The following is a 24046-nucleotide window of genomic DNA, read 5'->3' as shown; positions in this document are numbered from 1 at the left end:
AGTCCTCATGACCCTTCAACAGAACTAAGTAGAAATAAGAAAGGGGTGAAATATAAGCTATTTTAAGTGGGCGGGGTGGGGGGGGCGGTGGTGGTGGAGAAAGAAGGGGGGAGGCTTGTTGGGACAAGCAAGGAGTGATAGGAGGAGATAACCAAAAGATGTCACAGACAAAAGAACAAAGAGGTGTTGAAGGTGGTGATATTATGTAAAAGAATGTGCTAATTAAGATTGGAGAGTAGGACGAGCAATGTAGCTCTAGTGGGGATGGGATTAAATAAACGGTGGGTGGAATACATTTAAAAATAATGGAAATAGGTGGAAAAAGAAAAATCTATATAAATTATTGGAAAAAAACAGGGAGGGGGAAGAAACGGAAAGGGGCTGGGGATGGAGCAGGGAGTTCGAGATCTAAAGTTGTTAATCTCAATATTCAGTCTGGAAGGCTGTTAAGTGCCCATTCGGAAGATGAGGTGCTGTTCCTTCAGTTTGCGTTGAGCTTCACTGGAACAATGCAGCAAGCCAAGGACAGACATGTGGGCAAGAGAGCAGGGTGGAGTGTTAAAATGGCAAGCGACAGGGAGGTCTGGGTAATGCTTGCAGACAGACTGAAGGTGTTCTGCAAAGTGGTCACCCAGTCTGCGTTTGGTCTCTCCAATGTAGAGGAAACCGCATTGGGAGCAACGAATGCAGTAGACTAAGTTGGGGTAAATGCAAGTGAAATGCTGCTTCACTTGAAAGGAGGAGTGTTTGGGCTCTTGGACGGTGGGGAGAGAGGAAAAGAAGGGGCAGGTGTTGCATATTTTGCGTTAGCATGGGGAGGTGCCGTAGGTGGGTGTTGAGGAGTAGGGGGTGATGGAGGTGTGGACCAGGGTGTCACGGAAGGAACGATCCCTACGGAATGCCGCCAGAGGGAGTGAAGGGAAGATGGGTTTGGTGGTGGCATCATGCTGAAGTTGGCGGAAATGGCGGAGGATGATCCTTTGGATGCGGAGGCTGGTGGCGTGATAAGTGAGGACAAGGGTTGAAGAGTCATACGGACTCGAAACGTTAACTTTGCTCTTCTCCGCTGATGCTGCCAGACCTGCTGAGTTTTTCTAGGTATTTATGGTTTTCTTTTGGATTTCCAGCATCCGCAGTTTTTTGTTTTTATGAATGTTGAATTAATGTTTCTGGATGAGCAGGGAATGGGTGGTGGAATGGGGCTGGCAGAGATAGCAGTGCTATGGAGCTAGCAGGGCGACAATGGGCTGAATGGCATCCGTTTGCACTGAAACCTCTCTGCGATTCCTCGCAGGGATCATCTCCATTGCTGTGGCTCGCGTTCAAACAGAACCTTCCAGCTACTACACAGCACCCTTAACCATTGACATCGTTACCACGCTTCAGGAGGTGCCCCTAAGCTCGCTTCAAGGGGTCAGTTTAAAGGAACATCTTAAAGGAGGAGAGAGAGGCGAGAGGAATTCCAGAGCTTAGCGCCCAGTCAGCTGAACTGGAAGCCAGTACTTGTGAAACTTCTTGTTTGTTTGTCAACTTAATATCAGCATTGACTCTTCTCCACTTAGAGTACATATTCCCGCCCCTCGTGTGTGTGTACACCTCAACATGTTACAATTTCAACATCAAGCACTTGGGAATCACAATTCCTGGAAAAGTCTCTGAATCATTTGCTCAAACATTAGCCATACCACCCACCCCCCTGCCCCGGCTCTCACCCTCAGGTTTTTCAGGTATAAAGAGCAGTAAACTCCTCTAATTACAAAAAAAATCATCAAAGCAGAGCCAGAAGATCAGAAGAGACAGGCAGAGATGGGAAGCTCCCAGATGAAATTGCGACTTGTCGAGTTCACTCTGACTTTGCTGTTGTCCCTGCAGCTGAGTCACTTCTTCTCCTTGTCGAAGGTAAGCTAAGAGATGTCCCTCTGGGTGATGTGTTTCTTGCATGTGAATCTGCGTCTACCACCCAGATCGACTGTTCTGTTCTGCAGTTTGATATTATTATGCTCGTGCCTTTAATATTCGTCGCCCTCTATGAATTTAACATCATTTCCTTCTGTTTTTTGCTCTGAAATTCTCATTCTTGTTTTCAATCCCTCCTCAGCCACTCCCTATCTTTGTAACCTCCTGCAGGCCCTACAACCCTCCCTATCTCTGTAACCTCCTCCAGACCCTACAACCCTCCCTACTGTTGGAGGGTCAGTACTGAGATGGAGGCGCACTGTTGGAGGGTCAGTACTGAGATGGAGCCGCAGTGTTGGAGGGTCAGTACTGAGATAGAGCCGCACTGTTGGAGGGTCAGTACTGAGATAGAGCCGCACTGTTGGAGGGTCAGGACGGTGGAAGTGTTGCAATGTTAGCGGGACAGTACTGAGGGAGTGCTGCACTGTCAGAGGGTCTGTACTGTGGAAGTGTTGCACTGTTAGAGGGATAGTACTGAGGAAGTGCTGCACTGTTAGAGGGTCAGTAAAGACGGAGCGCTGCACTGTGAGATTGTCAGTACTGAGGGAGCATTGCACTGTCGGAGGGACAGTACTGAGATAGAGCCGCACTGTTGGAGGGACAGCACTGAGGGAGTGCTACACTGTCGGAGGGTTAGCACTGAGGGAGCACTTCAATGTCGAATGACACATTAAACCGAGGCCCCCATCTGCTCTCTCAGGTGGGTGTAAAAGATCCCGTGGCTGCTATTTGGAAGAAGAGCAGGTGGAATTCTCCCTGGTGTCCTGGGGCCAATATTTATCCCTCAACCAACATCACTAAAAAACAGATGATCTAGGTCATTATCACATTGCTATTTGTGGGAGCTTGCTGTGCACAATTCGGCAACACATTTCCTACAGTGTGAGTACACTTCAAAAAACGTCCTTCAGTGGCTGTGAAATGCTTTGGGATGTGGTGAAAGGCGTTAGAGAAATGCAAGTCTGTCTTCCTCCCCTTCTCTCTCCCGTACCACTCTCTCTCCCTCTCCCTCATCCTCCTCTCACTTTCCCACTGATAAATTATTTCTTCTTTCAGATTGACTCTGCGGTTGGTTCTTTGACGATTGAGAAATCTGTGGATTCCCCGGACAAGGTAGGTGGAAATTAATTCCTTATTTTAAGTTCCTCCCTGCTCGTTTCTTCCACAGAAAGATTCCTGATTTCAAATTGATATCAGTGGCAGTCTCTCTAGGTTATACTCAGGTGGCATGTTTGAAATTGAACCCCCTTTATTGCAAAGCAGGGATGAGGCAATTCCAAGGAAATGAACAAATCCCCACAGGAATTTTAAATGAAACCCACGCCAGGAATAGTGAGAGGGAGAATGATCCAGTCTGGGAGTGGGTTAAAGAGAGGCAGGGAGTCGAGAGTAGGAGAGAGGGATGGAATGGGGGAGGGAGGGATTGGAAGAGAGAGATAGAGAGTGGGACGGGGGAAGGGTGAAAGGGAAAGAACATAGGTGGGAGAGAGTGACAGAGAGAGAAATTAAAGAAGAGATGCAGAGTGAGGGAAAGTGAAAAGGGAAGAGAGAATGTACAAGAGAGAGAAATTAACAGGAAAGGGAGAGGTACAGAATGAACGAAAGGTACAAATATAGTGTGAGAGAGAGGGAGAGATACAGAGAGGGAGAAGGAGACGGGGGAGAGAGGGGGGGAGAGAGAGGAAAATGGAGAGAGGAGAGAAAGATTGGGAGAGGGGGCAATTGAGAGGAAGATTAGGAGAGAGGGACAGGGAGAGGAGGAGTCGAAGAGAGGAAGAGGTAGAGATACGAAGCAGGAGAACACCTCCTCCGGTCCCGATGTTCCTCCAAAATCTCTGAAATTACTGCATCTCCCACGTCCCCTGATTCCCATCGCTACACCATTGGCCGCCGTGCCTTCAGCTGCCTGGGGCCCTAAGCTCCGGAATACCCTCCCTTAACCTCTCCGCCTCTCTCTCTCTCTCCTTTAATACATTCCTTAAAATCTGAGGTCTTTGACCAAGCTTTTGGTCAACTGTCCCTAATATCTCCATATGTGACTCAGTGTTAGATTTTTCTCCGATTTACGCTCCGGTAATGTAGGCTGGGACATTTTGCAATGTCAGAGGCGCTGTGTAAATGCAAGTTGTGAGTGTTATGTGGAAGGGAGATCACAGGCGGCAGTCAGTGCCAGAGACTGTGCGCAGACCATATCTAATCTCCACGAATGCACAATCGATTTGACTGTCAGCCAAAGCATTTTTGATATTTGATCCTTCTAACTGTTTTTTACCAGGCCTACATCATACACCGAGAGGCAGGTTAATTAACAGACACCGTAGAGGATAGAGTGCTAGACAAAGAGGACTTGCATTTCTCTAGCGCCTTCCAACACATCAGGACGTCCCAAAGTGTTTCACAGACAATGAACTGCTTTTTTCCTTGATGTGAGGTCACTGATGTAATGTGCGAAATGCAGCAGCCATTGGCACACAGTAAGATCCCACAACAGCAGCATGATAATGACCAGCACGCTCCCAGCACTTGCACTGCAAGTGTCAGTTTAGGGTGTGTGCTCAATTCCCTGCAACTCTCAGCTCCGAGTTAAAAGGACCACCACGCATAATTGAGGAATTACCGAACTGTCGGAGGGTCAGTACTGAGGGAGTGCTGCACAGTCGGAGGGTCAGTACTGAGGGGGTGCTGCATTGTCATGGAGTCAGTACTGAGGGGGTGCTGCATTGTCAGAGGGTCAGTACTGAGAGGGTGCTGCACAGTCGGAGGGTCAGTACTGAGGGGGTGCTGCATTGTCAGAGGGTCACTAGTGAGGGGGCGCTGCACAGTCGGAGGGTCAGTACTGAGGGGGTGCTGCATTGTCAGAGGGTCACTACTGAGGGGGTGCTGCACTGTTGAAGGCGCTGTCTTTCAGATGAGACGTTAAACTGAGGGAACCAATCTGCCCCCTCAGATGGATGTAGACAATTCCACGGCCATAATTTAGATGAAGTGCATCAGGATTTGGGGGTGGTTGGGGGGTGGATGGGGTGGAGTTCTTTCCAGTTCCCTGGGGCGAACATTTGTCCCTCAACTGACATTGGTAAATACTGAAAATCGAGGCCATTATCACATTTATGTTTGTGGGATCTTGCTGTGTGCAAATTGCTTGCTGCGTTTCATACATTACAACAGTGAGCACACTTCAGAGAAAGTCTTCCATCAGCTGTGAAACACTTTGGGCCATCCTGAGGAGGGGAAAGGTGCTAGAGAGATGCACCATCCTCCTTCCAATGACGTGCCTAATTGAAATGTTGTCCCAGTAAAAGGGACGTGGTGCCTTCTTTCTATCTGGAATGTTCTCACCTATTGGCCTCTTGCTTTTCCAGGAATCCTTGCTGCTACGCCAGAAGAGAATGAGACAACACAACCATCATCGCCGCGTGCACTGCTGTCATCCGATAGGCAGAAATGCGACTTGTGGCTCGTTCTGCTTGCATTAGACCCTGGCATCATTTACGCATGGTCATCCTGCCCTATGCCTTCTCCCCTCCTTATCTACTGCTTGGCAAACTATTGAACACAGGCCCTGTTCATTCACTCCAATTGAAGCTTTACCTGCATTTTACAACAGGAAAAGAAGCCATTCGGCCCATCTGTTCATTGCTGGTGTTTCTGCTCCACACGACCCTCCTCCCACCCCTTCTCCATCTCACCCCATCACCATATCCTTCTATTCATTTCTCCCTCGTGTGTTTATCCAGCTTCCCCCTTAAATACATCGATATGAGTGAGTGTGTTTGTGTATGTGTAACTGTGTCAATATGTTTGTGTCAATGTGAATGTGTGTGATTGTGTCAGCGTGTGTGTGTGTGTGTATGTGTGACTGTGTCAGTGTGTGTCAATGTGAATGTGTGTGATTGTGTTAGTGTGTCTGTTTGTATGTGTGACTGTGTCAGCGTGTGTCAATGTGAGTGATTGTGTAAGAGTGTGTGTGTGTATGTGTGACTGTGTCAGTGTGTGTCAATGTGAATGAGTGATTGTATCAGTGTGTCTGTGTGGGTGTGGGTGTGTGAGTGTGCAAGTGAATGTGTGAGGAATCTTATGACCATGTCATTTGAATGGATGTTACTGGGGTTAATGATAGTTCAAATTCAGAGAGATGTAAAGCGGGCCCCTGATTGAGCTGTTTTATGCTCCCGCGCACAGATTCACCCCGACAATGTGTTCATGCTTCACGATCATCTTGTCAGGACTTTAATTGTAAACATTGTGCATTGTAAAAAAAAATATGAATAAACAACTTTTGTCTTCATAAAGTGTCTGGCTTGGTATTTCAGACTACTTGTCTCCCCCTCACACTTTCCACACCGCCCCCTCCCCCCCCCAACCCCCACCCCCCACCCCCCCCCCATTCCCCCCACACCAGGGAACAATTGTCCCCCCTTCCTCTGAAGTTCTGTGTAAAGATCAGCTTTGTTCAATGCAAACTGTTCCAGCATCCAGAACGTTGTTACAAATATCACACAAAGGGCACACGCCATGATAGCCCACTCTCAACAGATTTTACCAGTTGACCAGGTTGAAAACCTTTTCACAAACCACAATGTAGGTGCTCAATTCTTGCTGCTGTTTGGTTAATGCTCTCAAAACTGCTATAACCTCTCTAGTTCCACTGCATAACAACACAAACATAAATGAACAGGAGCAGGAGTAGGCCATTTGCCCCTCCCGAGCTTGCTTGTCCATTCAATTTGATCCTGGCTCAGCTGATTGTGGCCTTAACTTCACTTTCCTTCCTGTCCCCCATAACCCTTGAGTCCCTTGTCGATCAAAAATCTGTCTAAGTCAGCCTTGAGTATAGTCAATGACTCGGCCTCCACTGCTCGCCGGGGAAGAGAATTCCAAAGTCGAGCGACCCTCCTAGAGAAGAAGTTTCTCCTCATCTCTGTCCTAAATGGGAGACCAACAATGAGCTGCGGTTGGTGATTCCTCGCGTTAAATCCAGGGACACTGGAGACTATCAGTGTGTGGTAGAGAATGAACATGGAGCAGTCGAGGGGTTCATAACCATCACTGTGGAATGTGAGTTAAAGCAAACTTCAACATCACTCAGACACACACACTCACACACACTGTCATACACGTGCAAAGACAAACACAGAAACACACAAACACTCAACTCACACACATGTGCACACACATAGACGCACACACACATACAAGGAACTCCCCGAGGTTTCACGACAGATGGAAGGGAATCCTGGACACAGCAATGGTCAAGTTCATTCTACATTGGTTCATCGTCATGAAGATCCTAGTTAGTGAAGCCAGTCTTCCACCCAACACAGTATCTACAAGATCCACCAATTGAGATCCATTCAGTGCTGATTTACAAGACAGGACAATGGATTAGGAGCCCTCAGAACTCACCCCATTATCACCGTCATGAATCACTAATTAGCCTAACATTCCTGTCTGCCCTTCAACAAAGCTGATTGGCTAATCTGATCCAATCTGATTGGTGCACTTTGTATCTTCATTGTCAAAGGAATCTCTTTGGATCCTCATTGTCTAAGGGATTATTTCTGATGCAAACCCCATACTGTTGTATTGTTGATTCCAATGCAGCATTGTAGACTGACTTGTCCCCAAGCTCAGCACTGACCCTACTCCAGCAGACACTGTGAAACACACGAACAAAGCACGGCTAGCCTGAGCTCTGCATGTGTCGGAGGTGCCGCTGTGTTGGGTTCATGACCTTCACAGTCCGTTTCACTGAGTTTTGGGTTAAAGCTGAACTGGAACCCACACTAAACACTGATGGAAAACATCACTTCCTCTTCTGCAACATGAACGATTTCAGCAGAAGAGGTAAAATGTTGCTGAAAAGGAACTTTCTTTATCATATCACAGAATCACATCGAACAGCAGGAGGCCATTCAGGCCAGCTTGGTTGTGCCAGCTATTTAAAGGAAGAACACAATTGGTTTCAATCCCCCTCTCTTCACCCATCACCCTGCAAATTCTTCCTCTTCCAGATTAAATCCAAATTCATGAATATAAATCCCCTCAGATCGGAGTAACCATCACTGTGCAGGCAGGTTAAGTTTTATTTTACACAGCGTGTTGTTGTGATCTGGAAGGCGCTGCCTGAACGGGCGGTGGAAGCAGATTCAATAGGAACTGTCAAAAGAGGGAATTGGAGAAATACTTGCAGAATGTGAAAGACTGGGAGATTGTGACCAATTGGATATCTGTCCCAGGAGACCAGTACAGGGACAATGGGCTGAGTGGCCTCTTTCTGCGCTGTTTGATTCTGTGGTTCTCTAATATTTATCTGGGCTGCAGATCAGAGACAAACAGGAAACAATAAACTTCTGACCTTTCCACACGGGCTGAATTGTCATCTCTTTATTTTCAGCCAGTTTGCTTCCTTCTTGTGGATTTGTGTTGAACTGCGCAGGAAGTGTGAGTGTTGGATTGTAGGTCTGTTTATTCTGACTGCTGCAGTGCTCATGGTGACTTCTCAATTACATGAGAGTCTCTGAGCTCATCCACTTCCAAAGTTTAAGGTGGGAATTACAAAGATTAGGGCCCCAGGCAGCTCATGGCTGTCCTGAAGAGGTGCTGCACTGTCATAGGTTCAGTACTGAGGGATTGCTGCACTGTCATAGGGTCAGTACTGATGGATTGCTGCACTGTCATAGGGTCAGTACTGAGGGATTGCTGCACTGTCATAGGGTCAGTACTGAGGGATTGCTGCACTGTCATAGGGTCAGTACTGATGGATTGCTGCACTGTCATAGGGTCAGCACTGAGGGATTGCTGCACTGTCATAGGTTCAGTACTGAGGGATTGCTGCACTATCAGAGTGTCAATACTAGGGGAGTTCTGCACTGTCATAGGGTCAGTACTGAGGGATTGCTGCACTGTCATAGGGTCTGTACTGATGGATTGCTGCACTGTCATAGGGTCTGTACTGAGGGATTGCTGCACTGTCATAGGGTCAGCACTGAGGGATTGCTGCACTGTCATAGGGTCTGTACTGATGGATTGCTGCACTGTCATAGGGTCTGTACTGAGGGAGTTCTGCACTGTCATAGGGTCAGTACTGAGGGATTGCTGCACTGTCATAGGGTCTGTACTGATGGATTGCTGCACTGTCATAGGGTCTGTACTGAGGGAGTGCTGCACTGTCATAGGGTCAGCACTGAGGGATTGCTGCGCAGTCAGAGGGTCAATACTGAGTGAGTTTTGCACTGTGAATCATTGGAATCTGACTTTATAAAGTCACAACATCAACAAAGGACAATTTTGATCGTGAAAGTGAATTCCAATCGTTCCGTTACTTACCCAGGACCTGTCTGACTACTCGCCTGGGGAGGAACTGCCCACACGCTCTGCTTGGGCTGAATGACCTCTTCCTGTGCTGCTCCGTCTGTGTATTTAATTAGAAAGTGTTGATGTGTCACCGTGAGTCAAAATGAGGAAGTTGTATCAAAGTGACTGAACAGCTCGTGTTTTGAGTTTTATGAAGCTGTTAACCCTTTGCGTTCTGGACTTGTGATGATATTTCTGCTCAAAAGTGGAAAGTCATTGACCAGGAATTTCTCCTGTGGGTCACTGATGGAGTGCTACACTGACACAGGCTCAGTACTGAGGGAGTGCTACACTGTCGCAGGCTCCTTACCGAGTGAGTGCAAACCAAATCTATTGGTCAACTAAAATAGTGACAAGGGTCGAACAAATAGGCGACCAGGTGTAAAAAAAGCCATAAAACGCAAGGAATGAAAGCAAGGCAACCGAAATCGGGCTGTACCTCGCACAGTGACTATAAGTAGAATTTCCATCCTAATAACCGAAGCAGTCCCCTCGAAGAATGCCGCAGTTTGGAAGAGTTGATCCTTTCGACCCAACGCTGGGCGATTGGTCTCATTATGGTGAACTCCTCCCGTTCCCGTGAACGACATTGATGAGGAGGAGAAGAGGCGAGCGATCCTCTTATCCACGTGAATTCTGTTTATGGGAATGTATAAACTGAGCAAGAGTGAGACACACACAGTGTGGGGAGAATACAGAACGGGAGAATCATTCATAACTCCAACTTACCTTCCTAAAATCCACAGGAACTCACTCCCAGGAAATAGATTTAAACCTCTTGATACTATCTGATGGAATTTCTTCGGAATGATCTATCCAGGATGATTGTCTGTGGGTTTCAATTCGAACAAACTCATTCAGGATTGTCCCTCACTGTTGGAAACATCCATTCTGAGTGTAAACGTCTTTAGATATCATTCGATGATCCACCAGGGCAGAGCAGACAAATTCAATCCCGTGTCCATGATTATGAGTTAATTTTCATTCTGTTATTCTCCTTCCTGTCTGTCAGTGTTTACAGAACATTCACCAGCCAGTGTAGAATTCAGGAAATGCCGGGTCAGTGGATAATTGGACCAGAGTAAATTCCTATAGTTTATTCACCATTTTGCAGTCAAACATATTTTCAGAGAACATGTGTATTTTATGAGTTATTGTTTAATATTAAACGAACCGCAGCCTGGGAAAGGGAAACAATTTGATTGTAGAATTGGTAGACTTCCGACAACACAGAGGAAAACAGGTGTCCTACAGTGCCACCACTGGTGGGAGGATGTCATTACAGCGTGACATGTTTACATTGATGTTGCCAATGTCATTGTGAACAGAGGGAACGATGATGTGAAAAGTTGCTTGCAAATTTACGTTTTTCACTGTATCCTGGGAGGATGAGAATGCTTTGACAACAGAATGAGCTAAAGCTACAACTAACCACCATTTTAGTCTTTCAGTCTTTGAAAGTACAATTAGCATCCATCCTGAAGGCTGAGTGAATGGGTGGAATGTGCGATGTGTTACAGATTAAAGAGATCAACATTCTATATCCTGGTTCCACACCGTATTTGATGTAAAGATCCCAACCAGGCACGTGGATTAAAGATTGGGAAAATAAATAATCCTCCTGCATTAACTGGTAACCGGTCACTACCTCTATTAATCATGTGAGGACAGGTTTGTGTTACCGGCCATTAACCCCAGCATCAAACACATCCTTTGGACTGGCCATTTACACAGAAGAAAGGAGGAGGCCATTCAGCCACTTGAGCCTGTTACACAGGAAAAGGAGGAGGCCCAGTCAGCCCATCGAGCCTGTTACACAGGAACAGGAGGAGGCCCATTCAGCCCCTTTGTGCCTGTTACACAGGAACAGGAGAAGGCCCATACAGCCCCCGCAAGCCTGTTGCACAGTAAGAGGTGGAGGTGATTCAGCACCTTGAGTCTTTTACACAGGAACAGGAGGAGGCCCATTCAGCCCCCTCGAGCCTGTTACACAGGAACAGGAGGAAGCCCATTCAGCTCCTCGAGCCTGTTGCACAGGAACAGGTGTAGGCCAATAAGCCACTTGAGGCTGTTACACAGTAACAGGAGGAGGCCATTCAACCACTTGAGTCTTCTACACAGGAACTGGAGGAGGCACATTCAGCCCCCTTGAGCCTGTTACACAGGCACAGTAGGAGGCCCATTATTAATCGAGCCTATTACACAGGAACAGGAGGGGGCCCATTTAGACGCTCGAGCCTGTTACACAGGAACAGGAGGAGGCAATTCAGCCCGTTCAGTCAGTTACACAGGAACAAGAGGAGGCCCATTCATTCCCTGCAGCCTGTTACAAAGAAACAAGAGGAGACCATTTCAGCCCCACGAGCCTGTTACACAGGAACAGGAGGGGGCCCCTTTAGACCCTCGAGCCTGTGACAGATGAACAGGAGGAGGCCATTCAGCCCCCTGAAGCCTGATACAGAGGAACAGATGGAGGCGATTCTGCCACCTCGAGCCTGTTACAGTGGTACAGGAGGAGGCCATTCAGCCCCTTGACCCTGTTGCACAGGAACAGGAGGAGGCCATTCAGCCCCTCGAAGCTGTTACACAGGAACAGGAGAAAACCATTAAGCCCCTTGAGCCTGTTACACAGGAACAGGAACCGGCCATTCAACTCCTCGAGCCTGTTACTTGGGAAAAAGGTAAGGCACATTCAGACACAGATTTGGTACTCCAAGAGTTAACAGTTTGCTTTCAAACTTTGAAAACAAACACCTCCCACTTTGTATCACAGTGACACATCAACCCTTTCTAATTAAATACACAGAGGGAGCAGCACAGGAAAAGGCCATTCAGCCTAAGCAGAGCATGTGGGCTGTTCCTCCCCAGGCGAGCAGTCGGACAGGTCCTAGGTAAGTTATAGAACGATTGGAATTCACTTCCATGACCAACACCGTCCTTTCTTGATGTTGTGACTTTATAAAGACAGATTCCAATGATTCACAGTGCAAAACTCACTCAGTACTGACCCTCTGACAGTGCAGCAATCCCTCAGTGCAGACCCTATGACAGTACAGCACTCCCTCAGTACTGATCCTATGACAGTGCAGCAATCCCTCAGTACTGACCCTATGACAGTGCAGCAATCCCTCAGTACTGACCCTATGACAGTGCAGCACTCCCCCAGTACTGATCCTATGACAGTGCAGCACCTCTTCAGTACAGCCATGAGCTGCCTAGGTCCCGAATCTTTGTAATTCCCTCCTTAACCCTGGGTGTGGATGAGTCCAGAGACTCTCATGTAATTGAGAAGTCACCATGAACACAGCAGCAGTCAGAATAGACAGACCTACAATCCAACACTCACTACCTGCACCGTTTCACCACCAAACCACAAGAAGGAAGCCAACTGGCTGAAAATAAAGAGATGACAATTCAGCCCGTGTGGAAAGGTCAGAAGTTTATTGTTTCCTGTTTGTCTCTGATCTGCAGCCCAGATAAATATTAGAAAACCACAGAATCGAACAGCACAGAAAGAGTCCACTCAGCCCATTTTCCTTGCCCTAGTCGCCTGGGACAGATATCCAATTGGTCCTAATCTCCCAGTCTTTCACACTCTGCAAGTATTTCTACAATTCCCACTTTTGAAAGTTCCTATTGAATCTGCTTCCACCGCCCGTTCAGGCAGCACCTTCCAGATCACAACAACTCGCTGTGTACAATAAAACTTAACCTGCCTGCTCAGTGATGGTTACTCCGATCTGAGGGGATTTATATTCATGAATTTGGATTTAGTCTGGAAGAGGAAGAATTTGCAGGGCGTTGGGGTAAGAGAGGGGGATTGAAACCAATTGTGTGCTTCATTTATAGAGCTAGCACAGCCAAGATGGCCTGAATGGCCTCCTGCTGTTCTGTGCGATTCAGTGATAGGATGAAGAAAGTTCCTTTTCAGCAACATTTTACCTCTTCTGCTGAAATTGTTCAGTTGCAGAAGAGGAAGTCATGGTTTCCATCAGCGTTTATTGTGGGTTCCAATTCAGCTTTAACCAAAACCCAGTGAAATGGACTGTGAAGGTCATGAACCCAACACAGCGGCACCTCCACCACTTGCAGAGCTCAGGCTAGAGGCCCTTTGTTCGTGTGTTTCACAGTGTCTGCTGGAGTAGGGTCAGTGCTGAACTTGGGGACAAGTCAGTCTACAATGCTGCATCGGAATCAAAAATGCAGCAATATGGGGTTTCGATCAGAAATAATCCCTTAGACATTTAGGATCCAAAGAGATTCCTTAGACAATGGGGATCCAAAATGCACCAGTCAGATTGAATCAGATTAGCGAATCACCTGTGTTGAAGAGCAGACAGGAATGTTAGGCTAATTAGTGATTCATGACGGTGATAATGGGGGGAGTTCTGAGGGCTCCTAATCCAGTGTCCTGTCTTGTAAACCAGCACTGAATGGATCTCAATTGTTGTGTCTTGTAGACATTGTGTTGGGTGGAAGACTGGCTTCACTAATTAGGATCTTGAGAACCATGAACCAATGTAGGATGAACTTGACCACTGCTTTTTCCAGGATTCTCTTCCATCTGTTGTGAAATCATGGGGAGCTCCTTGTATATCTGTGTGCGTCTGTGTGTGCGACTGCGTATGGGCATCTGTATGTATGTGCACGTGTGGACATCTGTGCATTAGTGAGTGTGTGCGCATGTGCATGTAGATATCTGAGCGTCTATGTGTGTGCACATGTGAGTGTGTGTTTCTGTGTGTGTTTTTGCACGTATATGACTGTGTGTGTGTGTGTGCGTGTGTGTGTGTGTGTGTCTGAGTGATGTTGAAGTTTGCTTTAACTCACATTCCTCAATGATTATTATGAACCCCTCCACTGCTCCATGTTCATTCTCTGCCACACACTGATAGTCTCCAGTGTCCCTGGATGTAACGTTAGGAATCACCAACCACAGCTCATTGCTGGAATTTCTTCTGTTCATTGGGACATTAAGATGTCGCCACCTCAGGTTAGAAACTGGGAAGCTCTCGACAGAGCAGATTATCACTGCAGAATTCCCCTCAATTGTATTGATCGATGAAGCGTTAATCATATCAAGAGAAGTAATTAAGGGATTCTGTGGTGCGTCTAAAAACAAATAAAGATCAGCTAACGTACATTGGCTGTGAAGCACTTGGTGAGGCCTTGAGAATGTGGAAGTTGTGATATCAATGTCGATTCCTTCACCACAAAGCATGTATTCCAGGCAGACACTTCAGGTCAGTACTGAGGGAGTTCTGCACTGTCGGAGGGCTCAGTACTGAGGGAGTGCTGCACTGTCGGAGGGTTAGTATGAAGGGAGTGCTGCACTGTCAGAGTTTCAGTACTGAGGGAGTGCTGCACTGTCGGAGTGTCAGTACTGAGGGAGTGCTGCACTGTCGGATGGTCAGTACTGAGGCAGTGCTACGGTGTTGGAGGTTCAATATGAAGGGAGTGCTGGACTCTCGGAGGGTCAGCACTGCATTGTTGAAGGGTTAGTACTGAGGGAGGACTGCACTGCTGAAGGGTCAGTGCTTAGGGAAGGCTGCACTGTCGGAGGGTCAGAACTGAGGGAGGGCTGCACTGCTGAAGGGTCTGTACTAACGGAGTGCTGCACTTTTGAAGGGTCAGCACTGAGGGATTGCTGCACTGTCGGTGTTTTGTGCTGAGGAAATGCTGCGGTGTCAGAGGTAAATTTTTTCAGATAAAGGCTGATGATTTGTTGGTAAACTAAATGCAATTATGGGATCTTTCTGTATACATTTTATTACATTCTAGGTAATGTAGAATGAAGGATGTCCATACTTACCTTGCACAGTTAGTATGATGGTCCGCTCCGCAGCTGAGAGGGTGTCCGTGGTGTTTGAGTGATGGGATCAGGGTCAGAACAGAAGTCTCGGTCAGAGTGACGCCATGCTGAGTTACAGTGTTTGAGACTGATCCAGGTACGTCAGTGGGAGTGTCCCAGGTTAAGACAGGTGCTGCTGTTCCATTGCACGTTGTGTTGAAGGTGCAGCTTACATCCACACGCTTTCCTGCAATAATTTCAGCAGGGAATATCTTGGGTTTATCAGTGAAATCTAACAGACAGAGAATGGATCCTTTTAGAGAAATATACCGTGAATCATCGGTTCAAATAGAAACCACAGTCCCACAAGAGAATGTACTTTTACAAGGATGATATCAGAACGGAGAGATTACAATGATCAGGAAAGCCTTTTAAACAGGATCACAGGGATCGAGGGGAGTTCAATTTGAAACAATCACTGACCGGCACCTAAAACCGATGATCAGGTTATTGATCACATTGCTGTTTCTGGGAGCTTCCTGTGCACAATTTGGCTGCTGTGTTGCCAGCATTACAACAATCAGGACAATTCAATAAATATCTCATTGTTTGTGAAGTAATTTGGTACATGCTTAGGTGATGAAAGGCGCTATAGAAATGCACATCTTTGTTTTGTCGAAACGAAGGATTTTTAAACAAGGAAGGAGAGATCGATGGGAGTAGAGAACCTGATAACATTGATGGACACAGTCAATACATTTTATCGCTGATATTAAAGAGAGTATTAGAGGTTTCTTTCGAACTGAACAGGAGGCTATCACCAGGTTATTGAGAATCAGACAGTGTGTTATAATAAGCTGTGTTTTGTGTTAATATGCAAACATCACAGTTTGTGTTATTTCCCATTGAGTGTTGAATGTGAATTGTTGAGTAATTATAACACAGTATTTACCAGAAATAACCCCTCATGCATGTCAGTCGCTGACCTACATAGGCTCCCAGTCAAGTGAAGACTCGATTTTAAGAATCTCACCCTCAAATCCCAATCCCTCTACCCCACGCACCACTCCCCATCTCTGTATCCTCCTCCAGTCTCTACCACACTTCAAGTCCTCTGCTCTACCCCAATTCTGCTGTCAGACAGGGCGTCAGTGTATATCAGTGTGCATAGGGGTCACTCTGACCTATCCTTCTGTCCTGACCCTGATCCCATCACTGAAACACCATGGACAAACCCTCAGCTACAGAGTGAGATATCCATCTGTTCCATCGGAACTGACCCTCGTACTATCTGTGCAATGTAAGTATGGACATCCTTCATTCTACATTAGCTAGAATGGAATACAATGTATACAGAAAAATCCCAAAACTGCATTTTGTTTACCAAAAGATCATAAGCCTTTAACTGAAAAGAATTGACTTCCGACACCGCAGCATTTCCTCAGCACAAAACTCCGACAGTGCAGCACTCCCTCAGTACTGACCCACCGAAAGAACAGCACCTCCTCAGCAGTGACCCACCGAAAGTGAAGCACATCCTCAGCACTGACCCTTCAACAGTGCAGCACTCCCTCAGTACTGACCCACCGAAAGTGGAGCACCTCCTCAGCACTGACCCACCGAAAGTGCAGCACCTCCTCATCACTGACCCTTCAACAGTGCAGCACTCGCTCAGTACTGACCCTCCGACAGTGCAGCACCTCCTCAGCACTGACCCACCGAAAGTGCAGCACCTCCTCAGCACTGACCCTTCAACAGTGCAGCACTCGCTCAGTACTGACCCTTCAACAGTGCAGCAGTCCCTCAGAACTGACCCTCCGACAGTGCAGCACACCCTCATTACTGACCTTTCAACCGTGCAGCACTCCATCACTATTGACCCTCTAACAGTGCAGCACTCCCTCAGAACTGACCCTCCGACAGTGCAGCACTCCCTCAGCACTGACCATTCAACGGTGCAGCACTCCCTCAGTACTGACCCTCCGACAGTGCAGCACTCCCTCAGTAATGACCCTTCGACAGTGCAGCACTCCCTCAGTAATGACCCTTCGACAGTGCAGCACTCCCTCAGTACTGACCCTCCGACAGTGCAGCACTCCCTCAGTAATGACCCTTCGACAGTGCAGCACTCCCTCAGTACTGACACTCCAACAGTGCAGCACTCCCTCAGCGCTGAGCCTCCGACAGTGCAGCACTCCCTCAGCGCTGAGCCTCCGACAGTGCAGCACTTCCTCATTACTGACAATCCGACAGTGCAGCACTCCCTCAGCACTAACACTCCGACTGTGCAGCGCTCCCTCACTACAGACTCTTCAACAGTGCAGCACTCCCTCAGTACTGACCCTCCGACAGTGCAGCACTCCCTCAGTAATGACCCTTCGACAGTGCAGCACTCCCTCAGTACTGACACTCCAACAGTGCAGCACTCCCTCAGCGCTGAGCCTCCGACAGTGCAGCACTCCCTCAGCGCTGAGCCTCCGACAGTGCAGCACTTCCTCATTACTGACAATCCGACAGTGCAGCACTCCCTCAGCACTAACACTCCGACTGTGCAGCGCTCCCTCACTACAGACTCTTCAGCAGTGCAGCAATCCCTCAGCAGTGAACCTTCAACAGTGCAGCACACCCTCAGTACTGACCATCCGAGAGTGCAGCACCCCCTTCATATGAACCTCCAACAGTTCAGCACTCTCTCAGTACTGACTCTCCGACAGTGCAGCACTCCCTCAGTACTGACACTCTGACAGTGCAGCACACCCTTCATACTGAACATCCAACAGTGCTGCACTCCCTCAGTACTAACACTCCGACAGTGCAGCACTCCCTCAGTACTGACCCTCCGAAAGTGCAGCACCTCCTCAGCACTGACCCTTCAACAGTGCAGCACTCGCTCAGTACTGACCCTTCAACAGTGCATCAGTCCCTCAGAACTGACCCTCCGACAGTGCAGCACACCCTCATTACTGACCCTTCAACCGTGCAGCACTCCCTCAGTACTGACCCTCTGACAGTGCAGCAGCCCCTCAGTAATGACCCTTCGACAGTGCAGCACTCCCTCAGTATTGAACCTCTGACAGGGCCGGACTCCCTCAGGACTGACACTCCAACAGTGCAGCACACCCTCAGCACTGAAACTCCGACAGTGCAGCAATCCCTCAGCGCTAAGCCTCCGACAGTGCAGCAATTCCTCAGTACGGACAATCCGACAGTGCAGCACTCCCTTAGCACTGACACTCCGACAGTGCAGCGCTCCCTCAGTACAGACTCTTCAACAGTGCAGCACTCCCTCAGTACTGAACCTCCGACAGTGCAGCACTCCCTCACTACTGAGCCTCTGACAGTACAGCCCTAACTCAGCACTTACCCTTCAACAGTGCAGCACTCACTCAGCACTGACCATTCAACAGTGCTGCACTCCCTCAGCACTGACCATTCAACAGTGAAGGACACCCTCAGCATTGAACCTTCAACAGTGCAGCACTCCCTCAGTACTGACCATTCAACAGTGCAGCACTCCCTCAATGCTGACCCTCCGACAGTGCAGCAGCCCCTGCATAGGAACCTCCAACAGTGCAGCAGTCCCTCAGTACTGACACTCTGATAGTGCAGCACTCCCTTCATACTGAACCTCCAACAGTGCTCCACTCCCTCAGTTCTGATCCTCCGACAGTCCAGCTCTCCCTCAGTACTGACCCTCTGACAGTGCAGACCTCCCTCAGCACTGACCCTCCGATGGTGCAGCACTCCCTCAGTACTGACCCTCCACCAGTGCAGCACTCCCTCATTACTGAACTGAAGTGTCGTCCTGCAGTACGTGCTTTGTTGTGAAGGAACGCATATTGAATCACAACTTTCACCATCTCAGGATCTCACAAAGTACTTCACAGCCAATGTAAGTTAGCTGATCTTTATTTGTTTTTAGATGCACCACAGAATCTCTCATTTACTTCTCTTGATATGATTAACGCTTCATCGATCAATATAATTGAGGGGAATTCTGCAGTGATAATCTGCTCTGTCGAGAGTTTCCCAGCTTCTAACCTGACGTGGCGGCATCTTAATGTCCCAAAGAACAGAACAAGTTCCAAAAATGAGCTGTGGTGGTGATTCCACACGTTACATCCATGGATACTGGAGACTATCAGTGTGTGGCAGAGAATGAACATGGAGCAGTGGAGGGGTTCATAACCATCGCTGTGGAATGTGAGTTCACGCAAACTTCAACATCACTCAGACCCCACCCCCCCTCACACACACACACACACACACTGTCATACGTATGCAAAAACACACACAGAGACACACAAACACTCAACTCAAATACACGCAGATGTGCACACACATAGACAATCAGATATATACAAACACATGCACACACACTCACTCATGGTCAGATGTACAAACGTGCACATAGATACAGACGCACACACAGACAGATGCACACACACGTACAAGGAACTCCCCAAGGTTTCACAACAGATGGAAGAGAATCCTGGAAACAGCAATGGTCAAGTTCATTCTACATTGGTTCGTGGTCCTCAAGATCCTATTTAGTGAAGCCAGTCTTCCACCCAACACATTATCTACAAGATCCACCAATTGGGATCCATTCAGTGCTGATTTACAAGACAGGACAATGGATTAGGAGCCCTCAGAACTCCCCCCATTATCACCGTCATGAATCACTGATTAGCCTAACATTCCTGTCTGCTCTTCAACACAGCTGATTGGCTAATCTGATTCAATCTGATTGGTGAATTTTGGATACTCATTGTCAATGGAATCTCTTTGGATCCTCATTGTCTAAGGGATTATTTCTGATCCAAACCCCATACTGTTGTATTGTTGATTCCGATGCAGCATTGTATACTGACTTGTCGCCAAGCTCAGCACTGACCCTACTCCAGCAGACACTGTGAAACGCACTAACAAATCGCCACTAGCCTGAGCTCTGCACGTGGTGGAGGTGCCGCTGTGTTGGGTTCATGACCTTCACAGTCCATTTCACTGAGTTTCAGTTAAAGCTGAACTGGAACCCACACTAAACGCTGATGGAAAACATCACTTCCTCTTCTGCAACATGAACGATTTCAGCAGAAGAGGTCAAATGTTGCTGAAAAGGAACTTTCTTCATCCTATCACTGAATACACAGAACAGCAAAAGGCCATTCAGGCCATCTTGGCTGTGCTAGCTCTATAAATGAAGCACACAATTGGTTTCAATGCGCCTCTCTTCCGCCATCGCCCTGCAAATTCTTCCTCTTCCAGACTAAATCCAAATTCATGAATATAAATCCCGTCAGATTGGAGTAACCATCACTGAGCAGGCAGGTTAAGTTTTATTGTACACAGCGAGTAGTTGTGATCTAGAAGGTGCTGCCTGAAAGGGCGGTGGAAGCAGATTCAATACGAACTTTCAAAAGGGGGAATTGGAGAAATACTTGCAGAGTGTGAAAGACTGGGAGATTAGGACCAGTTGGATATCTGTCCCAGGGGACCAGGACAAGGAAAATGGGCTGAGTGGCCTCTTTCTGTGCTGTTTGATTCTGTGGTTCTCTAATATTTATCTGGGCTACAGATCAGAGACAAACAGGAAACAATAAACTTCTGACCTTTCCACATGGGCTGAATTCTCATCTCTTTATTTTCAGCCAGTTTGCTTCTTTCTTGTGGTTTAGTGGTGAAACGGTGCAGGTAGTGAGTGTTGGATTGTCGGTCTGTCTATTCTGACTGCTGCTGTGTTCATGGTGACTTCTCAATTACATGAGATTCTCTGAGCTCATCCACACCCAAGGACTAAAGAGGGAATTACAAAGATTCGGGACCCAGGCAGCTCATGGCTGTACTGAAGAGGTGCTGCACTGTCAGAGGGTCAGTGCTGGGGGAGTGCTGCACTGTCATAGGGTTAGTACTGAGGGAATGCTGTACTGTCATAGGGTCAGCACTGAGGGAGTGCTGCCCTGTCAGAGGGTCAGTACTGAGTGAGTTTTGCACTGTGAATCATTGAAATCTGTCTTGATAAATTCACAACATCAACAAAGGACGGTGTTGGTCGTGGAAGTGAATTCCAATCGTTCCGTTACTTACCTAGGACCTGTCCGACTGCTCGCCTGGGGAGGAACTTCCCACACGCTCTGCTTGGGATGAATGGCCTTTTCCTGTGCTACTCCCTCTGTGTATTTAATTAGAAAGGGTGGATGTGTCACTGTGATACAAAGTGGGAGTGTTTGCTGTCAAAGTTTGAAACCAAACTGTTAACCCTTGGAGTACCAAATCTGTGTCTGAATGTGCCTTACCTTTTTCCCAAGTAACAGGCTCGAGGAATTGAATGGCCGGCTCCTGTTCCTGTGTAACAGCTTCGAGGGGCTGAATGGCCTTGTCCTGTTCCTCTGTAACAGACGCATGGGGCTGAATGGCCTCCTCCTGTTCCTGTGCAACAGGGTCAAGGGGCTGAATGGCCTCCTCCTGTTCCTCTGTAACAGGCTGGAGGGGCAGCATAGCCTCCGCCTGTTCCTCTGTATCAGGCTTCAGGGGGCTGAATGGCCTGTCCTGTTCCTCTGTTACAGGCTCAAGCGTTTTACTGGCCTCCTCCTGTTCCTCTGTAACAGGCTCGAGGGGCTGAATGGCCTCCTCCTTTTCGTCTGTAACAAGCTCGAGGGGCTGAATGGCCTGCTACTTTTCCTGTGTAATAGGCTCAAGATGCTGAATGGGCGTCCACCTCTTCCTGTGTTACAGACTCAAGGAGCTGAATGGCCTTCTCCTGTTTCTGTGTAACAGGCTTGTGGGGCTGAATGGGCATCCTCTTTGTTTTTGTGTTGCAGAATCAAGGGGCATAAGGGCCTCCTCCTTTTCTTGTGTAACAGGCTCAAAGGGGCTGAAAGGGCCTCCTCACGTTCCTGTGTAACAGGCTCAAGGGGCTCAATGGGCCTCCTCCTGTTCCTGTGCAACAGGCTCAATGGGCTGAATGGGCCTCCTCCTGTTCCTGTGTAAAAGACTCAAGGGGTTGAATGGCCTCCACCTGTTCCTGTGTGACAGGCTCGAGGAGCTGAATGGCGTCCTCCTGTTCCTGTGTAACAGACTCAAGGGGCTGAATGGCCTTCTCCTGTTTCTGTGTAACAGGCTTGAGGGGCTGAATGAGCCTCCACCTGTTCTTGTGTTACAGAATCAAGGGGCTGAATGGGCCTCCTCCTTTTCCTCTGTAACAGACTCGAAGGGCTGAATGGGCCTCCTCCTGTTACTGTGTAACAGGCTAAAGGGGGCTGCATGGGCCTCCTCCTGTTCCTGGGTAACAGGCTTGAGGGGGCTGTATGGGCCTCCTGCTGTTCCTCTGTAACAAACTCGAAGGGCTGAATGGGCCTCCTCCTGTTCCTGCGTAACAGGCTCAAGGAGGCTGAAAGGGTCTCTTCCTGTTTCTTTGTAACAGACACGAGGGAATGAATGGGCCTCTTCCTGTTCCTGTGTAAAACGTTTGAGGGGGCTGTATGTGCCTCCTGCTGTTCCTGTGTAACTGACTGAACGGGGTGAGTGGCCTCTTCCTGTTCCTGTGTAACAGGCTCGAGGATTTAAATGGGCCCCCTCCTGTTCCTGTGTAATAGGCTCGATTGATAATTGTCCTACTACTATTCCTGTGTAACAGGCTCAAGGGGGCTGAATGGGCTTCCTCCTGTTCCTGTGTAAAAGACTCAAGGGGTTGAATGGCCTCCTCCTGTTCCTGTGTAACAGCCTCAAGTGGCTTATTGGCCTCCACCTATTCCTGTGTAACAGGCTCGAGGAGCTGAATGGACTCCACTTCATGTGTAACTGGCTCAAGGGGGCTGAATGGCATCCTCCTGTTCCTGTGTAACAGGCTCGAGGAATTGAATGGTTCTACTCCTGTTCCAGCGTAACAGGCCCGAGGGGGCAGAATGGGCCTCCTCCTTTTCCTGTGTAAAAGACTCAAGGTGCTGAATCACCTCCACCTCTTCCTCTGCAACAGGCTTGAGGGGGCTGTATGGGCCTCCTCCTGTTCCTGTGTAACAGGCACAAAGGCGCTGAATGGGCCTCCTCTTTTTCCCGTGTAACAGGCTCGAGGAGCTGAATGGGCCTCCGCTTTTTCCTGTGTTAACGGCTCAAGGGGCTGAATGGTCTCCTCTTTTCTTCTGTGTAAATGACCAGTCCAACGGATGTGTTTGATGCTGGGGTTAATGGCCGGTAACACAAACCTACCCTCACATGATTAATAGAGATAGTGACCGCTTACCAGTTAATGCAGGACGATTATTTATTTTCCCAATCTTTTATCCATGTGCCTGGCTGGGATCTTTTCATCAAACACGGTGCGGAACCAGGATATAGAATGTTGATCTCTTTAATCTGTAACACATCGCACATTCCACCCATTCACTCAGCCTTCAGGATGGCTGCTAATTGTACTTTCAAAGACTGAAAGACTAAAATGGTGGTTAGTTGTAGCTTTAGCTCATTCTGTTGTCAAAGCTGTTTCATCCACCCAGGATACAGTGAAAAACGTACATTTGCAAGCAACTTTTCACATCATCGTTCCCTCTGTTCACAATGACATTGGCAGCTTCAATGTAAACATGTCACGCTGTAATTACATCCTCCCACCAGTGGTGGCACTGTAGGACACCTTTTTACCTCTGTGTTGTCGGAAGTCTACCAATTCTACAATCAAATTGTTTCCCTTTCCCAGGCTGCGGTTCGTTTAATATTAAACAATAACCCATAAAATACACATGTTTTCTGAAAATATGTTTGACTGCAAAATGGTGAATAAACTATAGGAATTTACTCTGGTCCAATTATCCACTGACCCGGCATTTCCTGAAGTCTACACTGGCTGGTGAATGTTCTGCAAACACTGACAGACAGGAAGGAGAATAACAGAATGAAAATTAACTCATAATCATGGACACGGGATTGAATGTGTCCGTTCTGTCCTGG

The 24046-nt window shown here is 47.9% G+C and overlaps 1 protein-coding gene across 9 annotated transcripts in view; it reads left to right on the top strand.

The window, feature by feature from the left end:
- LOC144671591 (uncharacterized) overlaps positions 1-24046 on the top strand; it is a 320132-nt gene that overhangs the window by 22617 nt on the left and 273469 nt on the right. The window contains exons 1-2 of one of the 9 annotated variants that reach the window (XM_078533561.1): positions 1729-1899; positions 3013-3069. The exons of 5 other annotated variants lie outside the window; for them this stretch is intronic. In XM_078533561.1, the coding sequence (XP_078389687.1) occupies positions 1807-1899; positions 3013-3069 (150 nt within the window). In that variant the 5' untranslated portion in view covers positions 1729-1806. Of the gene's footprint in view, positions 1-1728; positions 1900-3012; positions 3070-11974; positions 12204-24046 lie in introns of those variants that run through there. 3 more of the 9 variants (XM_078533574.1, XM_078533581.1, XM_078533583.1) reach the window with 3 other exon arrangements.

This window comes from Cetorhinus maximus, chromosome 33 (assembly GCF_964194155.1).
Source record: "Cetorhinus maximus chromosome 33, sCetMax3.hap1.1, whole genome shotgun sequence".
Classification (NCBI taxonomy): Eukaryota; Metazoa; Chordata; class Chondrichthyes; order Lamniformes; family Cetorhinidae; genus Cetorhinus; species Cetorhinus maximus.
Note: the sequence above shows the minus strand (reverse complement) of the source record. Positions and strands in the feature narration are given on the sequence as shown.